The sequence below is a fragment of the Hibiscus syriacus genome, unplaced genomic scaffold, assembly GCF_006381635.1.
Source record: "Hibiscus syriacus cultivar Baekdansim isolate YM2019G1 unplaced genomic scaffold, ASM638163v2 tig00116951_pilon, whole genome shotgun sequence".
Classification (NCBI taxonomy): domain Eukaryota; kingdom Viridiplantae; phylum Streptophyta; class Magnoliopsida; order Malvales; family Malvaceae; genus Hibiscus; species Hibiscus syriacus.
Genome location: NW_024063482.1, coordinates 1613544 through 1634263, shown reverse-complemented (window position 1 = coordinate 1634263; position 20720 = coordinate 1613544). Strand labels below are relative to the sequence as shown.

Here is a 20720-nt window from a genome sequence, read left to right as displayed (position 1 = left end):
TTGTTCGGTTGCTGCCAATTCTGCTAAACTGTGTATTCTTTAACACTGTGAAATAGTATTTGTCTTTGTTTTGTCTTTTGGTTGAAGTAATGCAATCCATTCAAGTTTCAATTTGCAGAAGAAATAGTTTACTTTCGCAACACGAAACTTAAAATCGCAACGCGAAACCAAAATCGCAACGCGAAATGAAAATCGCAACAAAAGAATCGCAACGCGAAACCAAAATCGCAACGACAAAATCGCAACGCGAAACCAAAATCGCATTGCGATTTTCATTTCGCGTTGCGATTCTTTCGTTGCGATTTTCATTTCGCATTGCGATTTTGGTTTCGCGTTGCGATTTTGGTTTCGCGTTGCGATTTTGGTTTCTCGTTGCGATTATCATTTCGCGTTGCGATTTTAAGTTTCGTGTTGCGAAAGTAAACTATTTCTTCTTCTGCAAATTGAAACTTGAATGGATTGAATTACTTCAACCAATAGACAAAACAAAGACAAATACTAACTTCAGGGTATTAGTTTGAAACATATTTTTCTTTGTTATCTGATGCATTTTGTGAACTATGATAGAATAATGACTTGGGTGAATACAATGCAAGTTTGAAACATATTTGTCTTTGTTTTCACTGTTTAAATATCATGTCTGTTTATTTACTGATTTTTGTATTTAATTATTTAGCGGCCCGATAGAGTGGATGCTTTACGTCGGGTTATGCTTGCACGACGGAGTTCACGCATCAGACAGCGTGCACGTGCTATTAAGTCTCCGTACACCCCAATAGTGCGAAGACACCGCAAGAAGAAGCCCGACTCGCCTGTCATCCCTCAAGAGTCCACTCCTATCGTTGAAGAGGCCCCCCCTATCATTCCTCGAGAGTCCCCTCCCACCGTTCAAGAGGCCACTGTCATCATTGAAGAGGTCCCTCCCACCATTCAAGAGCCCGATTCACATGGCGTCATATGTAGGCTTCTTGAGAAACCCTCTGACGTGCCGGACATGATGGATTCAAGTTGGATCTCGTATGAGTTACCGGCCAGTACCATACCGGTATCTGAAGAGGAGAGGGAACAACTACCGGACACAATTCTGGATAACACCCTTTGGGCTAAGACCGCAGTTGATTTTTATCTACATGAGCGGAGCCAGGGGTGTTTCACTGACATATGCAAGCTCACCGATGATATCTATTTGTTGCTTGATCGGTCTTGGTGGGGCGTATTATTAGGGGTCGAAGACAATGGCTATTTCGATGGGGGGGTAAGTCTTATATTTTTCTTATATTTCAATTTGATTAATTTTTTTTTAAATTTATGTAAGTCACTAATATATGTCTTTTTTTGTAAAACAGCATATCGATGCGTGGGTGACACGTCTTCTAATAATAAGAAAACTTAAGAAAAATAAAAATATACGATATACAATTATGCCGACGTCTTTTAACGCCGTTCACTTGAAGAATGCACGAGATGAATCATTTGATTTGGGCAATGGACAAGCTAAACTTTATCCTGCATGGTGGGAGGTCGATAAGGTTAGTATTTATTTTAGATTGAGTTTAAAGGTTTTATGAAATAAGTGCGCAAATGAATGAATTATTACTTATGATTGCAGGTGTTTATCCCTGTTTTGGAACGTAAACATTGGATTCTCGTCGAGCTTCAGCTCCCATCCCTTAAGACAATAGTGTATGACAGCATGATAAATTACATATCATTGGCTGATTTAAGAGATGTTATTAAGGGATGGAGCTCTCATTTGGCTAAATTCTTGGATGCGATCAATTATTGGACTCGTTCTGGAAACAAGAAGCCAAAGAAGCTCAATATTACAGTTATTAGAGACGAGACTGCGCCACAACAAACGAGCAGAGCCAGAGGAGATTGTGGTCCTCTCGTATGCTTGGCGTTGGAGCGTTTGACGACGGGAAGCACCAAGTATCTACCTCCCACCGATAGAGATAGAGCTGCAGTAGGCTTGTGGTTTCGGCATTATATGGCTAAATCGATATATACGAGACGTTGCCTACCTGCATCCGCGTTATAAAAATGTCCATAAACAATTGGTAAGTTTATAGACTTTTGGTTTGAAAATGTTTGGGTAAGTACCTAGAATTCAATAATTTGTTGTTTGTAGGTTTTAGATGTGTAGAAAGTGTTGTTTGAGCAAATGTTTGGTTTCTGCAGGTTAATCTCAGAAGTGAACTGCGTGAAAATGATGTATGGCTGCAAAAGTTGATTCAATAGTTTAATTGATTGTTTAATTGATTTGTAAAAGTTGATTCAATAGTAGATGATCGGAAATAAGAATTATTGCTTATTTTTTGATTGTTTAATTGATTTGTAAAAGATGATTTGTAAAAGTTGATTTGTGTAATTGATGCGAACATAATTCTTATTTGTGCTTGTTTAATTGATTGAAATGTAATGGTTGATTTTGTTGATTTCAATCTGCATTATGTTGAAGGCAAAAATGACTATCGCAATGCGAAATGAAAATCGCAATGCGAAATGAAAATCGCAACGAGAGAATCGCAATGCGAAATTAAAATCGCAATGCGGAAATGAAAATCGCAACGAGAGAATCGCAATGCGATTTTAATTTCGCATTGCGATTCTCTCGTTGCGATTTTCATTTCGCATTGCGATTTTCATTTCGCATTGCGATTTTCATTTCGCATTGCGATTCTCTCGTTGCGATTTTCATTTCGCATTGCGATTTTCATTTCCGCATTGCGATTCTCTCGTTGCGATTTTCATTTCGCGTTGCGATTTTCATTTCGAATTGCGATTTTCATTTCCGCATTGCGATTTTCATGTTGGGATTTTCATTTCGCATTGCGATTCTCTCGTTGCGATTGTAATTTCTGTGTTGTGATAGTCAAATGCATGCCTAATAAGTGATAACAACTGAATAACAAGAGTTGGTTAAGTCAAAATGGTTGGCCTGAGTCATTAATTCAACTGAAAATGTTAAAAGTTCACACATAAAATCCACATAATACAACGTTTGCATTTAAAAATCACCTAAGTTAACAGTCCCAAAAGGTGAAGCCAATTGTGATTGGGATTTTAAAGATGATTGCCTTTTGCTTGACACCATATGAGCTTTGGATTTTGATGAGGATCCATATTTTGGTAGAGGAAAAGATGATTTTGATGGCACTGGTGATCCACATGTCAACCTTGTATGACCACTTTCCTTGCACCGACTACATGTCGATCTCTTCTTCTCTTCACCCTTAGACGGTATACGATCGTGACTTTTTGGTCGGCCAGGTAGCCTTCTGACCATGGCTGGTGGCAAAACTGTTTGTAAGTCATCTGGTATGTCCCACTCAGAAGGATGTGGAATAGGGTAGACAATCTCGGCATAAGTCTGTCGATAAACTTCTGTAGTGTAGCAATCCATAGCGTATGTGCTTGAATCATCTTGGTTTAAATGAAGAGCAACTTTTATAACATGGCCACACGGATAACCAGATGTTTGCCATTTCATACAACTACACGTCTTTGCATTTAGATCGACTAGCCCATTTAAGTTATTATCCAGTACTTGAAACAAAGTGTTTGAACATGGTTCAACTCTCCATGACGTTGACTTCACAACACGTTTCGTTATCTTTTTTTCAGTCCATGGTGTAACACGATGTTCCAATGTTCCTGTAAATTTAAATAAACAATACTTAGTAAAATATAAATATGATAAGTTACGAATTCAAAGAAATAATACCTGCATGGTTTCTTTTCTTGTAGTACCACTGTTGAATAGAGGCTCGAAAAAACTCCATTAACATAGTAATGGGTAATTTTCGGGAATGACGACTTAGAGCGTTGATTGATTCTGCACTATTAGACGTCATGAAACCATATCTTGCTCCAAGTTGATGTACTCTTGACCATCTTTCAAACCCGACATCTTCTAGTGTTTGAGCACACTGAGGCAAAACACGTCTTAAACAATTTATATGCTTATTGAAATCCACTTCCCGATAAGCTTTTACAGCCTTCCAGTATGTCCATTTGTGCTTTTTTATACCAGCAGACCTTGATTTTAGATTTATATACAAATGAACACCACAAAGTCCATGAAAAGCATCTGGGAAACACCTTCTAACAGCGTTGTCAATTGAGTTTGCCCTATCGAATATGATTGTCAGATTGCTAATAGGACCTATGCAATCCCTAAGATGCCCCATAAACCATGTCCATGAATCAGATGTTTCAGATTTGCCAACCCCGTAAGCTATTGGCAATATCCCATTGTTAGCATCCATGGCTACTGCTAATAAGTTTACTCCAAGGTATCGACCTTTCAAATGTGCTCCGTCAACTATAATAACTGGGCGCATGCAAGTAATAAACGAACGAATCTACAAAATAATATACACAAGAAATATAATCATTTAAATGTGAAATGCATGTAACTAACAAAAATGAGTCAACAAAATTATATTGATTTACTAACCGTAGCACCAATGGCGATAAATAGCAACTCAAAGCGTCCATCTCTATCTGTTTTGATATGAGTTACCGACCCAGGATTTTTCAGCTTTAAATTGTGACAATAAGCCGGCAGTTGGGCAAACGATGCTTCTGGCGACCCCCTCAACAATTCCAAGGCATAACATTTGGCTCTCCAAGCTTGAGAATATGATATACTAATCTTGAACCGAGCATTCATGTCAGTCATAATTTCATGTCCCCGATATACCCTGCCATTCAAAAACATTAACTCAGCCAGAAAACCACCCAACACCTTTTTGTTTGCCTGTCTATGGTGAGGAAAAACTTGGGTTCTTGAACATGTATGTTTATCAATAAAAGTCCTAACTTGAAACATTTCGCAATCTTTTATTCTCTTTGCAATCATACGCCACGTACAGTTTTTGTCAATCATACACCTTGTTTCGAAACGATCTTTGCTTGATTTGTTAACTTTTAGTTGATAGCCATCTTCCACACATTTCGTATACAAAGCTATCTTCAAGTCTTCCTTTGTATCAAAACAATCATCTTTCTTGATACGAATAACTTTTGTGTAACAATCAACTGCTTTCTTTACCAACTCTTCTTCCGGTATCTGAAGTAATTCTGGCATATTCCAGTTATACGCCCGTGGCATTTTCTTTTCTTCGGGGACTTTTTCTTCTTCTTTTTCTTCTTCAGGATTATATGAATTACAGAATGGATGTTCAACATGTTCATTCACAGTCGTAACTTCCTCCTCATTATCATCAACAATACATTCTTCGGCAACGGCTGTTTCATCATCAAAATTCGGGTATTGACCAATATCAAAATCATTACACGCAGGGTCTGTTTCTTCTTCTGAAACATCATCAAAATCCGTGTATTGACCAATATCAAAGTCCGGATATTGACCAAGACCAAATTTCGAATACTGACTAGTACTCACAATTTTTTCTGTTGGCTCATCATCGTCTAACTGGTCAATACGAAAACCAGAATTTGGTGCTGAAAGTTGATTGGGATTTGGATTAGAGAAAGGTTGTGGGTTTTGAGAAAAACTTAGTTGATTACTACCCGCTACTGACCCAACAATACTACTTCTAGGTTCAACAACATACAATGTAACATCATCTTGTGAAACACTAATGTAAGCAATGAATCGTTCAACATCTTCATTGTCGGTTAACAAATAAACTTTACCATTTCTCTGATAAGATAGCCTAAATCCACTTAGGGGCTCTAAATTCAATTTATTTGAAACACGTAGCATTAGAGTTTCATAAGTTAACTTTTGTAAAGACAATTTTAGTTGAAGATTCATGGGTAAAGGCATATATTGTAAAACACCATGAACATTATCCCATGACCCTCCAAAACACAAATCTATCCAAACATGATCAACATTAGATGATTTCATGGTTGTAAATTAATTTACTAAACAGACGAGCTGCGAAACTAAAACCTGTTGCCGGATTGGGAAGGATGTCGTTGGATATAGGAACGGATGTCGCCGGAGAGAGTGATAGATGGAGATGGAATGAGTTGCGATTTAGGGATTTAGTTTATGATTTGCTGCTGTTTCGTAGTTATATACCCAAAATTTCAGTGTTGTGATTTACAGATTCTCGTTGCGATTTACGGATTATCGTTGCGATTTACAGATTCTCGTTGCGATTTACGGATTATCGTTGCGATTTACGGATACGCGTTGCGATATACGGATACGCATTGCGATTTACGGATACGCGTTGCGATTTACGGATACACGTTGCGATTTACGGATACGCGTTGCGATTTATGTGTTCGCGTTGCGATTTTCATATTCGCGTTGCGATTCTGGAAAATCGCAATGCGAATTTGTACTATCGCATTGCGATTTTCAAGAATCGCGTTGCGATTTTGGAAACTGATTTGCGATTCTGGGGATCGCGTTGCGATTTTTATTTCGCGTTGCGATTTTGTTGGTCATTTTGGCAAATCCAAAAAAAGTTAGTTAAAATCGTATATTATAAGGCATTTTTGGTCACTGAGGCGATTTTCTCTAATTCACATCATTTTGATAATTTGACTTAAATATACATTTAGTATTTAAGTTAGACACCTACTCCCAAATTGGTACCTAAAGAATTTTTACTCAAAAGTTAATACTCAAACTTTAATTTTATGCACTATCAACATAAGATTATATTACAATAATTAAACCAACCTTATCAATTTCTCTCTAATCAACTAACTTAGCTTTACTTATTTGTTTATTTTTATTCTAATTTCTAATATGTTCATAACGTTGCAGGTGGCCAGGATAGCCACAGTCCTTGTTTTGGTGGCATTTATGGTGGGTCTAAGAGGAGCAGAGGCCAGGAAAAGAAGTGCGGTGGAGTCCTTTGAGTACACTGCTATAAGCTGCAGAGGACACGGTGCTTCAATCACAGATTTTGGAGGAATTGGTGACGGCAAAACGTCGAATACTAAAGCATTCAAGGATGCGGCTTATAATATGAGCAAGTATGCATCCAAGGGCGGAGCTCAGCTTCATGTTCCTGCCGGAAATTGGCTGAATGGGAACTTTAGCCTCACCAGCCACTTCACACTCTCTTTACAAAGATGCTGTTCTTCCTGCTTATCTGGTTCGATTAGTGCATCCTTGGTTTTTTTGTTTGTTTGTTTTACCGTTTATATTCGTGATTATCCCTTCAATAACCCATCTTCAGGGTGTAAATCACTGTCCATTTATTTTCTACTATCAAAAGATATTAAACACTGCCTGCTTGATCTTCGTAGTTGCGGCTGTGGCCTAGTTTCTTCTCTGACTTCTTGTTGGCTCGGTTGCTCTTGTTCTGCAGTTCTGCGGTGCACACCAACCAGTTCGCCAAGGGCTTACTTTTTATTCTTTCTGGCTTTTTTTTTCTTGACCGGTGAAAGGAAAGGTATGGGTTCTTCTACGACTTGAGGACTGGATTGTGTATCTTCTGATAACTCACCAAGTTTCTGTTGCAGTTTTTCTTTTTCTTCTTCCTTAGTGTCGGGTAACCTCATCCTGTCTACCTTAGATTGCCCCTATCTATCAACGGGGGACCCCCGAAAGGCAAATAGGAAGCTTCAAGCGATCTGGGATCCCTGGGGAAGAGGATCAAGTTGGCCCTTGCGAACGGCTTGATGCACTATCTCCCTTCAACCCTTTGAGCGAAATGCGGCAAAAGAAACATGTTGGATATCACATCCTCTTTATATTGTACCAACCAAACTAAACTCATTCAGCCAATATTTCTGTTTCTTAAATATCTTATGACCAGTTATATCATATTATATAAAGTAAATGCACTTAAATGGATCATCCATGTAAAACTGCTTTCGAAATGGTAGTACAAACATTGAAAGAATCATCATTCACCAGCATAAGACATACCAATTTTTGTGCAGAACATTCTTATTTCGAGAAAAATAAAACCAGGTATTACCAATTCAACTACGTTACCTAAAAAAACAGAATCAGAAGGAATCCCAGGAGAAACCAGCTTGATGGAAGCAACAGAATATACTAAACTTCTTAGTTTCATGATAAGAATGATAAGTCAATAGAATCAGCAGTTTAGAAAACCGAAGCCTTCATGTGTGCATGTTTCTGGTTTACTCCTCAAGCTAGAATGAAGTCGTAACAGCATCATCGGCTCGAATAACTAATCTTTCTACGGTCGAAAGAAAAGCCTAATCCAACAAGGGTTTGAATCACTCTGAAGAGCAGGAAATGCTCTGCAGACAACAAGAGATCGAAACTGGAATCGACTCCTATTCTGTTTAAGAGTACTCTAGGACAATTCTTGTATCTTTTTAATCTCCAATGGACTGAACTTGGTCTGGATTGAATTTTACAGATTCTCTATAGATGAGGTCCTTGATATTTTCTTCAGTGAATGATGGTTGCTCAAAATCGAAACTGAAAGGCCTCGAGCAAACAGGCTCCTCATTGATGTCATGAAGAGGTGCCAAGTATGGATGGCATAGAGCTTCATCGACTTCAACAAACAATGAAAAGTTGTTAGCAAAGGAAGAAAAGAGACGTGGTTCCGAGTAAAAGCATCATGCAAAATTTCCAACGCTGGTAAAAGAATTAACACAAAATAGGAACATGTGCTTAAAACAAGCTTAGAACTATACGAATCTTAACTGTGAAATGAGACTAAGAGTTCAGCAACTAATTATACCTGTAATACGCCTATGCGGATCAAAGATAAGCATCTTTTCTAGCAAATCGACAGCCCCCGGTGACATGTTAGGAAATTTAGCTGAAAAATTTTGTCTTAGGTACTGTGGAAGCTGCCTAACGTATCTTTTGGCATTGTCACTTCGAAGGAACCCAAGGCTGGAATCATCAGGTGAACCTATAAGCTATTCAAGATAAAAGAAATCATACAGGTTCAGCATACTTTGTTTAACCTCCATCAAAATAAGCACTAAGACACACAACAATTAATATAGGACATGAATGCAAGTCCCCAGACAATGTTAAACCATCTAGAAGGTCAAAGTTCAGACCTTTGTCTTCCTCGAACGATAATAAATTCATTTCTTGGAGATTTTGATTTTGCATAAAGACCTTACAGGCTAAATGCTGAACCATCTAGCTACTTGTTCAGTGATAGCATTTCTAGGATGACCCTTGTTAGAGTACAAGATCATGCAATTTCACCGAGGAAGCAAAATGCATCCGAGAATCTTGCAATACAGGGCCAACAGAAATGGACCGAATCTTATACCAAGATGCATAGTAGGATGCAATTAAAAGATATCAGAACTTCAAGAAAACTGCAAAGTGTTGAAGAGAATCTAAATAACTTTCCTATAGTTTCTAGTGAGAAAATTCTAGAAAATACCTCTGTGATAAGCCTCAACTGATGCACATAGTCTCTTCCGGGGAAGAGGGGTTGTCTAGTCATGATTTCACCAAGTATGCAACCTACCGACCAAATATCAATTGCAGCAGTGTATTCAGAACAATTTAAAAGCAATTCTGGTGCCCGATACCAACGTGTGACTACATATTCTGTCATAAAATCAGTTTCAGATGTTGTTCTTGCAAGCCCAAAGTCTCCAATTTTAAGGTCACAATTAGAGTTCAGAAGCAAATTGCTGGGCTTTAAATCGCGATGCAACACATTTGCTGAATGTACATATTTGAGCCCTCGTAAAACTTGATATAGAAAGTACTGCAAGTGTAGCACTACATAATCAACAATGGTTCCAGCTTCCAGGTGACTAAACATAAATCATGCAATGCTTCTAACAAAATATGACAGGAAGATCATTATATGAGGGAAATTATTTGATACCAACCCGACAATGATCTTCTGTCAATTGTTGGTTGGATCGTATGATTTGATGAAGATCAGTGTCCATGAGTTCATAAACAATGTAGACATCGTTAAAGTTATCCCTCTGTGGTGGTCGTATGATGTCTTTGATGGCAATCACCTGAAGAAATAAAGCACTTACCAGTCGAGCTATAATTCCACAATCAGAAATTACTACTTCGGTACACCCTCATGCCATTACTAAGATGCATATACGACAATAGAACCTATCCTCTGTTGGTTGCATACTAACAATGGTAAAAGCATTAGTCATGTGCACATGGCAAACTTTAATGTCCTCCAATTTCATTGAAGCATATAAAGACCGACATCTGCAACTTTTATAAGACTTAGGAAAAGCATGGTTAGATGGTATCTTCTAACACGAAAACGAATAGAAGAACTTACATTCTCATGATCCATGTGATGAAGAAGCTTGATCTCTCGTAATGTCCTTTTGGCATCGATCCTATTGTCAAATGCATTACCGATTTTCTTGATTGCAACCTCCTCCCGTTTCTCCGAATTCACCGCGGCACTGCAAAAACCACAGGGGAATCAAATCTTATCTTCAATCAAATAGACAGTAAGCCTAATGAACAGAATGTCAACTTTCTTTCAATCTTCTCAGCCTGAAAGCTAGACCCTAAAGTCATTCGCTACAAGGGAACAGTAAAATTTGACTCGATTGATTAAAAGCAATCACTCTGCAAAATGCATTTATAAACTGCATCACCATTTACCCAGACTTTTCATTTTCCTTAAGAATCAATACAGGACATATATTATCAAGTTCCAACTGGAACATGTAATTAACTTATAAATCAAGAAACTTAAATCTAACAAAAGTAAAATGATCACATGTTGACTTCTTGAAAAACTATCATATTGAAGCTCAAGATCAAAATAACCCCAGAAAATGAAACAAACGGTAATTCAATCAAGCTAGGAACTTTAAACAAAACAAGGTTAAAAGTAGGAAGGTAAAAAAATTCATACCAGACAATACCATAAGCACCACGGCCTACGGGGCGAAGAGGAGGGACGTATTTTCTGGAAACTTCGAAGAGGTTACCATAAATGTTGTACTGAACATAGCGTCCACCATGAGTTGGTATTCCTTCGATGCCGTGATCCCCTGACCCATGGCTTGTTTCCATTGACATGCTCTCGGTATTCGAATTTTTGGGTTACCCGAACCCGACTTCAACCCTGACTAAAGAAAGACTTTCTGCAGATTCAGAGAGAGTGTCGGTAGATGAAAAGCTTCTCTCTTTGTAATTTTCTTCAAAATTTCTTCTTTGGGAGGTTTTCTAGTAATATATATTTCAAAGACGAGTGTGAACCTTTTGAACGGAAAATGATTTAGTTTCCCGTGAAAATTCCACTTTTCACATACACATACAAACTCTCTTTCTTTGTCTCTGTCTTTCTAAACTTTCCTCTGTTTTTCTCTCTTTTGATGACTTTCTAGGAAAAGGGCATATTCCCGTGAAAAGGTTTCTTACGTTCCAAGAAGGAAACCCAGATTAAATTTGGTGTTCATGGTCAAATATCCCATCTCCTACTTCTTTATGCCTCAAAATTCTTAAACAATGGTAAGAAAAAAATGTCAAGGTTGAGTTATTGCAGTATAATAATAAGTGGGGTCTAAGAGAGTTTAATATGGTAGATAAACACAGGATGGCTATATCTGTATCGACATTGACAATGGCAGCCTGGAGAAGCTAATTGATACCATTTGGTACAATACATATTTAATAAACTAGTACTATAACATTGATACTTATGCTTTCTTCTTCTTCCTATTTTAAATGTTGAATCCAACCATGCATGCGTTGCATCTAGTCAAGTGCTTGTAAACTGTAGTTTCTAAGATAATCGTGTTTAATTTTTAAATCAATAGTCAAAGTTGCTTGCTTTTGTTTTTGTTGTATGCAATTACGAAGTTTAGAGCCTGGTAAACGGGGAAATTTTGCAGGAAGAAGGTGGAGGCCAAGACCGGAGAAATTAGGATCATTAGCTGGTTAATTTAGGGTAATATCGAGGAAAATAAAAAATTAAAGGAAATAGGATGGGGGTAAATTATTTAAGAAAAAAAAGTAAAATATTGATAAAATCGTTATTTATTAGGTGAAAAAAATTATGACGTGAAAATCTTGTTGACACTTTTATGATATATTATATTGGATAAATTATATTAATGATCACTTAATTATTTATCCATTGTACTTTAGTCGTCGATCTTTCAATTTTATTAATTAAATCACTTAACTATTTAATTGTTGTCAATCAAGTCAATTTTTTAATAGAAATGATGACGGGACAACTAATAAAATCTGTATAATTATATATATGATCATCAATATTTTTACATTCTATTAATTTGATCCTAATTTTAATTTGATTCAATAAATTTAATCCTCCAATCAGATTGTGACATGTATCATTATTTGATTGAAGAATTCTTTATAATTTAAATTTAATTCTTCATTCCGAATTTGAGACCTCAAGGAATAACAACAATTCATTTACCACCGAGGTCAAACTATAAAATAATTATTTTTAAATCGTAAAATAAATATAATTACACTTAAAAATAATTATAAATTATACAAAAATAAAATTTAATTTTGATTCTTAAATTTATAAAATTATAAACTATCAAAATTCATGAGTTAATTAATTATTTTTTTTCACTTAAAACAACTGTAAGTTTTTTTAATATTTAATTAATATTGCAATATGTACAATATACATGAAGATGTAAAATTTAACATATTTACCTATTCAATATTTTTTAATTCATTTAAAAAAAGATTTAAGTTGTAAAAATATTATATCCAATTATTAAAAAAATATGTTTATCAACAATTAATTAGTGTAGTGAGGTAAGTCGCTAAATTCTTTAAACAAAATCAAAAATTCAAATCTTGACATTTGTGAGTCTATAAATTAAATTGAAAATATTGTGTTCAAAATAAGTTTATATAATCTTCGATCTATATTAATTGATTAATAGACGATATACCTATTTTTGAAATCAAACATGAAGTGGTATGAACTTTATTTGTCAAAGGATTGAGAGTTTGAAAATATACTATTTTGAATTCATCTCAGATTTTTCAAATAAATTTTTAGAACTTCTATAAGCCTTACATGTATTACTTAACGACCAAATTAAACGGCAAACATCTAAAAAGTATAACATCGTAAATGTTAGACACATGTTTTTAACGAAAAATTCTTTAAGCATCTAAAGATAACCTTGAGTATAATTTCATAATTTGGAAACTTATTTTTACATTAATCCTAAATGAAAATGATCCTTTAAAACCCAATCATAAATTTTTGCTCCACATCCATAAACCCAAGCCTTAGTAATAACATCTAAAACCAAACTTAAGCTCCTGACCTTTTTAAGTCTTAGACTATATTCGGATAATATGTAATAAACGTGAGGGGGAATAAATAATACATTTAATTAAAATTATTAAAAAAACCACCCATCTTTATTTGATTAGAGAGTGAAAACCAATGGAAATAAGTTGAATAAAGAAACCCAATATTTAACGTCTCTAATTATAACCTTTTATAAAATATTTATATAAAATATGGGGAAAATTCAATATTTAACATCCTTAATTATTATCCTTGTATAAAACATTTATATAAAATATGAAAAATAAACCAATATTTCACGTCTTTTTAAAGCAGCTTTCCTTGTTCAATTTTTGTAACCCAATACATATTTTTGTATGCTTTACTTTCCTTATTCATTGCCCTTGACCCAATCCAAATCCAGAGATGAGATAAGGCTAAGACGGAAAAGAAAGCCAAGTGGTGTCACCCTATCTATCCCACCACAAGAACAAGCACCATTCGCCATAATCCACCAGCCACTGCCAATACAATCCCTTTCTCCAATGCTATCTCCATGAAGGAAGAATCGTAACTCCAGCCATGTGGCAGCCAATTCTAGCATGTACCATATCTAAAATATTATCAAGGTTTATTATGGAGGGACTTTCTGAACCCATTTTGTTCTATTTCACAGGGACTAATAATTAAATTTGGGCAAAAAAATGAAGTGGTAAGTGATCGTCCAATGAGTTGTCCGAGTTTTGCATGAAAAATGGGAGTTCAGATCATTGCACATAATCTCTCACCACAACATGGCCTACAACAGAAGATCAGATGCTATGGAACAGAAACAAGGAAGATGATAATTTTATGGCAAATTGTGGTCTTCGAGAGGAAGATGGGGGACAAGATTAAAAGGTTCTGGTCAGATTCAATAATAAGCCCTGTGAATTTATCCCCCTTGTCTCCCGCTAACGCTTTTAGCATCCGCTCCACCAGATTTACTCAACCTACGGAAAAATAGGCGATAATGCATTGACAAAGAAAGCAGAGAACAAGCAAAAAGGAGGACAACCAGGCCAATTGTTGTGTTTCAGCGGGGATGACAAGGATAGGTTGAATAGAATAGAATACTTGGATAAGACCGAGTCCCGAGAGATTGTTCGAGTCCGATATCTCGATATCGGATAGAAGTTAAAATGCCAGAGGGCAGCAAACAAAATGGTCCATTCAGGTCCACCACTACCAGCTCAACTCCATCATGCCAAATGTCCTTATTAGGCTCCCATGGCCTAAACCATGTTCTGGCATTGATGGTGAAATTCACCCAAGCAAACAAGCCGGCATAGCCAATCTTGTCAGCAACGAGGATAGTTACCCCCTTGCCGGGTCCATTTCGCACTCGTTTAATCTATATACCAGTTGGAATAAAATGGTCCACTAACAATGATGATGCTGAGAGTTGGAAAATCAGGCATTGCAAGAAGCATGAAGACAATCAATTACTGTGTATAAGAATTCATGAATTCATCCATGTTCATACAAATGCATAATGTATATTACATATGAGGAAAATGTAAAGCAAACATAGAAAAAAAATGCATATTATTGTGTTCTCTTATTTGGAGATACAACACCAATACCGGGGGGCTACTAGAAAAATAAATAAATTAATAAATAAAAAACTTAAAAGAGGGGCTTGTTAGTCACCTAACGTTGATAACGTTATCTCCACTTGGTAGGCTGGTGATGGTTCGTTCCACTATCACTTGTATCGGAAGCAGAGGCCCCGTCGAATTGACTATCGGCTAATTTTGTAGCGTTGCGGTTCGTTCGATGATCACCAGAAAGTGAATTAGGCTGATCTCTTGCAATCCGACGGTCCTGAAAAACAAGATAAAGGTTAATAGATAGTTCAAAAAGAAAATAATGTTTAAAGTAAGGAAAAGGTGCCTACGTCACGGAATAGCAGATCATCAGCCTCAAGCATGTGGATAACATGTCCCATTTTTGGCCTCTTTGTTGCGTCAGGATCGACACATCGAAGAGCAACCAACAGTACACGTTTAAGTGCTTTTGAGGAAGGCATCTCAGGTAACTTAGGGTCAACTACTTCCTCTGATTTTCGGTTTCCAACCATGGTTTTTAACCACTCCACCAAATTCACCTGCAATCATTCAGTCGGTTTCATCTTAGCAACATTAGGAATTTGGGGTTAAACTAATGAGGAAGGAAATTTAAAAAGTCTAACCTCTCCTTGAGGACGGCTATAGTCAACTGGACTTCTCCCAGAAATAATCTCCATAATAAGTATACCAAAGCTATACACATCACTCTTCTCATTCAGCATTCCCGTACAAGCATATTCTGGAGCAACATACCTGGGATAAGAAGCAAAGAGATTTTACTACTTCAGAATAATGAACTACACAGCATTTCAGTTAATGCACATACATGCATTTATAGGATCCATCTTTTTTTTTTTTTTTTAAAAAAGTGACAAAATCGTGCAAGACCAACTAACCCAAATGTTCCCATGACTCGAGTTGTCACATAACTCATTTCTGAACCCAAGAGTTTAGCAAGCCCGAAATCAGAAACCTTGGAGTTCCACTGGCGGTCAATTAGGATGTTGCTGGATTTTACATCCCGATGGACAACCTTTGGTTCAAGACCCTCATGAAGGTAGGCTAAACTGCAAGAATGTACCGATAATCACTCAGGATGATAACCATTACGGGTGAATAAAGAATTTTTATACAACTGTACATGAACCAAATAACACAATTCTAACTAATGTATACCCTTTGGCTGTTCCCAATATGATATTCATCCGAATCTCCCACGTAAAAGGACTGACATCCCCCACATCCCCGTGAAGCCACTGTTCCAAATTGCCATTGTCAACATACTCGTATACAAGCATCCTGAACAGAAAAACCAGATAAAAAGTCATTTCACTTTACATCATCCAAAACAGAGTAGAATTTTGTGCTCGAAGATAATTGCAGTACCTATAGGCACCTTCAACGCAGTATCCAAGCAATCGTACAAGATTCTTGTGTCGTACACGCCCAATTGCTTCCACCTCGACCTTAAATTCCTTCTCGGCTTGACCCCTGTAGGATTGATTGATTGATTATTTTGATGAGCTAATTGGTAGGTAAACCACACATAAACCTATGATTGAAGAAGGAATAAAGAAGACAAAAAAAGATTCGACCAAAGTCTAACCAAAGGAAAAAAGAAAATTATCATCCAGGCCTAATAATGAGATCTTTTCCTCACAAAGCAGTAATCTTTACACTTTACAGCACAATGTCTAACCAACCAAAGGCAAGAATTTTAAACCAAAAAGGAAATAAATAATGAGGCAGCATACTGTTCACTGTCGCTTGAATTCATCAATTCCATTATAGGGGAAAATCATGTTTTTTTCCTTGGCAATCAAATTGAAGTTCAAAATAATTGCTATAGTGAAAAAAAAAAACCAACAAAAATCAAAGATGCATAATCCACAAAAGAATATTCATTTCAAGAAATGGGCATAATTATTAACCAAAAAGAAGCATAATTAATAAAAATTTAAACACGGATACCTGTTATTAAGCAAATTCTTAACAGCAACTTTAGTTCCATCAGTTAAAACGCCACTGTAAACAATTCCATAGCCGCCTTCACCGATCACATTCTCTTCACATAATCCATTCGTAGCTAATTCCAGTTCCCTCAAAGTATACCATCTTCCCCAGCCAAGATGAGACACTTCCGGCCCCACACTTCCGCTTCCAAACGACGCCGTCTCGCACACACTAGCGCCCGCGCTCGTCACCCCCCTACTTTCTCCACTGGAGAACACCACCCTGTGTTCGACTTTCCCCAAATCAACTTGAATCTCCGGCACCGGAGGGGGGATATGGTGTTGAACTGGTGCGGGAGGGTGATGGAGTATTTCCTGGATGTCTTTGGAGATTGGCGGCGTTGGGTCCAGGTGCTGATGTCTGCGAGATTTGCGGCGCGTTGTGAGGCAAAGTGAGAGAAGAAAGAGAGTCAAGACTACGAGTGAACCAAGTAGAATACCGATCACCACCCATAATCTTAACCCGAAAATCGACGTCCGCTTTGACAGCTCCGTGTTAACAAATGCGTCGTCGTACAGTGACATTTCCCTTTCCCCTTTTTTGAGATTTTCTTCAAATGGTTCAAAACTCCGGCAGCACTAAACTCGCCGGAAAAACGACGTTTTCATCAAAATTAAAAATCGGGAAGAGGGGAAAGAATCAAACGGAATATAATAAAAAGCAAAATGGAGACATAAAGAGATTTCCGATCTCCTCCACTACCACATTTCTTATCCTTTTTTTAACTATCTTCTCTGATCAAAAGAAAAAACCCTTTCTTAAATAAATGGAAACGAACAAAACAAAAATGGAAATTAGAAAAAATGCTATTGTCTAGCTGGAGTTGGAGATTTGTGAAATGCGCGAAATGACGAGATTCTCCTTTTCTTTTTCCCTCTTGTTCAATTTTGGACAGGGTCTGGATTTGAGACGGCGATGACCGTTAAGGACACGTGTTGCTTGGTTAAGGTCTTTGGAAGTTTCGGACGGTCAAGATCAGACAGGACGAATCAGATTGCGTATGGAAGCCCCACATCAGAGCTTCACGTGGCTGATGAGTCAACGTTTTCAGTGGTGACACCACATTCACAGGTATAGTCACTGTTCTTATGGAATTATTCAATTAATTTATTTTAATTTTACATATTATATTTTATGGAAGAATAGTGCATATATGTACCATCCATTTTTATATTTCTTCTGTGAGAAAATAATGTAATTTCGTTAAAAATTCTTAGCAATAATAATAAATAAAGTCTAGGCTTTTTTTATTCAAACATCACAATTTTCAAGATTATTTAAATATTTATTTCACATATAGTAAAGATGTATTTTTTTTCAGATGCGTCTTCTAAAATATGAGTTCAACTGAACACGTCTTATATATAATATATAGAGAAAGAGGGTAAAATTTATTCACACCGTATAAAATTAAAAATAGACAATTAAAAAGGTAATCTCTAACGTTTGTTCCTACTCATCTAACAAATTTAAAAAGTAAAAATTAAAAATTTTACACCCGGAGGTAAATAGATCATAATTTATTATATATATAGCAAATTCATAAACCTTTATTAATGTGTCATGTTCACCACAATTTGGTTATAAAAAGTAAAGGCAAGTTGGTGGGAAAAGCTGAAATATATTGATTGAAAATAGTAGTAAGCGAGGGCCTCTTAAGGACCGAGTAGACGATCAAATATTACATTATGTTGGATAGTTACAAAATGATCTGTCTACTTTAGTTTTGGTGGCATAGGCTAAGGCTATTTGTACAACTCTGGAAACATTAACTATGCATTGTTAGTTCCTGAACTAGTGCAACATGATAGATGATGCAACTCTACTCGACACCGATCAAGAAACGAATTGTACTAATTCAAACCCATTTTAGATTAGATGGTTGCCCTTCATATCAGTCTTCCCCTTCCGGTCATCTTCCATCGGTTTCTCAAGGCCAGTCTTTCGACAACAGAGGATGTGATCAACATGTTTTTCTTCCTGAGAAAAAACCAAAGGCATGAAAAACTCTAATTCAATAGTCTGCATCTTAGTAAAGCTATGGCAATAGACAGTAGTAAAAAGAATATAGAAGAGAAGCGCTTACATAAACAGCTTCCATGTATGGAAACACATATAGTATCATTTGCATATACACACACATATACATACATCAATGTACCTGGTGTAGGAAGAAATTCAGTTCCAATTGTTCCAAGAGAAGAATCAGTTTCTTCATTATGGTTTAGCCTCAGGCTATCTTATGGGTAAATTATCCAGTTTTTTTTTTCTTTTCTTTTCTTTCATGGGTAACTTACATTATCAGATCAGCTACAATCGACATGCATAACGATACTATCTAACAATCCTATCTTCCTTGTCCTTGTACGTAGAAAAGAGGCGAACTGGCATGATTATGGCAACAACCTAGTGTTTGGATTTGTAAGGAGGGTAAGCTAAGAGGTTCTCTTACACAATCTTTAGCTGTCTTTTCTCTTAAGCCAGAATCCTCGAGTCGGTCTCAGAAGTTGCTTCAACAGCGCCATTTTGGGAACATTCCAGTGCTCCACATGCCTGCAAAGATACCATTAAGAATAGTTAGGTAATCAGAGAACATAAACAGAAGAGCTCCTTCATTTCTCCGCATTACTTGTTACCTGCAAACTTTTCCAGATTGTGCATCAAAAAAATACTCTGTGTATCCAGTAGCTGCAAGCAAAATATCAAAACATTAAGCACGCTCGTGGATTCATATCGATGCAATGTCTTCAGGGTCATTGACCTTTTACAAAAATGTAAACTGATGCTGGGAAAATAAAAAATGTGACCAAAGTACCAATTACATACCAGAAAGAATAGGCTTCCAAGGAAATGACATTACACAACTAAATTTCCAGTGTCCCACTCCTTTGTTCTGCACTTCCATGAACGATAACATAAAGAAAAGTTGTTCATTGGTATATCACATTGAAGATGGTAACAAGTAATGAAGCAAGTTGTGCCAATATAATATAACGGGAATTCCTTGATTATAACTTGGAACACTGACCTCAAAGTCCTCCCACTTCATTAGTTTCATATTTGACTTTTCAATAAGAGATCCAAAGTTTGTGCAATTCCTTTTGAAACGTCTAAGTCCCTTGAAGGAACCTGCTGGATCGGCGAATTCGCAATCCTCTTCGTATGCATCGAGTGTAAGTTGCCCTGATTTCAACAGAAAATATATTATAACTCTAAATTGTACAGACCAACTTCTATGTTCAGGTAAATAAAAAGAGAGAGAGGAGGAGAAGAAAGATTTCGAGTGGATTTACTGAGCTTTGATTTTCATGTACCTGTGACAAAATACGATCTTTCGAAGTCATCTTTGATGGTTTGAACGACTGCAGTACGATCAATAGCTCCCGCCCCAACTAGGCCAAGCTCAAGATTTTTCTGGGTAGATTCTTCAACCTTAGAGGGTGGTCGGAGATAAGAAGCAGCAATCCCCAGAAGCTCGGAACCATACCAGGCTACCTTGAGAAGAACATTCTCGCGTGCAGATTCTTGAGTGGTGGGTAAATTGCTCTTGGAATTTTCTCCGTTGCATCTAATTCTATATATGTTGCGGCTTGGGCTGGCGTTTCGCCGGAAAACGATGAACTGACGCGGTGAGTTGACGTGGGAAACGGCGGAAGCGAAGGAAAGATTTGCCGCCATTTTAGAGTTGAAAGAGCGCCATTGGTCCTCCCACGGTTTCTTTTAAATATCTTCGTCCTCAGTGAACCACGGCCACACAAAAATAAATTCTTTTCTTTTGTCCCAATTCCAGAAAATGAAAAATCAGAATCAATATCGTTAAGCAATGGATCCAGGGCTTGGGCTCTTGGTCCATATTTTGGCTTAGGTCATGAAGATTTATAAATGAAATAATATGAACACA

At 36.8% G+C, this 20720-nt stretch overlaps 3 protein-coding genes and 1 long non-coding RNA gene across 7 annotated transcripts; 1 reads left to right on the top strand and 3 right to left on the bottom strand.

Moving 5' to 3' along the window:
* Positions 1-6559: 6559 nt before the first annotated feature.
* On the bottom strand, positions 6560-17548 carry LOC120188893 (probable serine/threonine-protein kinase At1g01540). Its single transcript, XM_039192266.1, has 9 exons — positions 16778-17548; positions 16193-16297; positions 15983-16105; positions 15703-15873; positions 15430-15559; positions 15136-15345; positions 14903-15062; positions 8679-8680; positions 6560-6571 (listed from the first exon to the last, which is right to left on the bottom strand). The coding sequence occupies exons 1-7, from the start codon at positions 17341-17343 to the stop codon at positions 14904-14906; spliced, it is 1464 nt and encodes a 487-aa protein (XP_039048197.1). The 5' UTR covers positions 17344-17548; the 3' UTR covers positions 6560-6571; positions 8679-8680; position 14903.
* Positions 7914-11057, bottom strand: LOC120188895 (mitogen-activated protein kinase homolog MMK2-like). The gene is made up of 6 exons (XM_039192269.1): positions 10815-11057; positions 10224-10353; positions 9799-9936; positions 9339-9671; positions 8670-8853; positions 7914-8480 (listed from the first exon to the last, which is right to left on the bottom strand). The coding sequence occupies exons 1-6, from the start codon at positions 10979-10981 to the stop codon at positions 8296-8298; spliced, it is 1137 nt and encodes a 378-aa protein (XP_039048200.1). The 5' UTR covers positions 10982-11057; the 3' UTR covers positions 7914-8295.
* Positions 8410-8751, top strand: LOC120188898. The gene is made up of 2 exons (XR_005522454.1): positions 8410-8528; positions 8615-8751. It is a non-coding gene; the product is annotated as an uncharacterized LOC120188898 (long non-coding RNA).
* Positions 16605-20574, bottom strand: LOC120188897. Of its 4 annotated transcripts, none has more exons than XM_039192273.1 (6): positions 20134-20574; positions 19848-20002; positions 19646-19712; positions 19456-19507; positions 19272-19372; positions 16605-16617 (listed from the first exon to the last, which is right to left on the bottom strand). In XM_039192273.1, exons 1-5 carry the CDS (start codon positions 20495-20497, stop codon positions 19279-19281), a joined length of 732 nt encoding a protein of 243 aa, XP_039048204.1. In that variant the 5' UTR covers positions 20498-20574; the 3' UTR covers positions 16605-16617; positions 19272-19278. The 4 variants fall into 4 exon arrangements, with proteins under 4 accessions (XP_039048204.1, XP_039048203.1, XP_039048205.1 ...); XM_039192272.1 differs by lacking the exon at positions 16605-16617 and adding an exon at positions 18445-18799; XM_039192274.1 differs by lacking the exon at positions 16605-16617 and adding an exon at positions 18905-18980.
* Between the last annotated feature and the right edge of the window lie 146 nt (positions 20575-20720).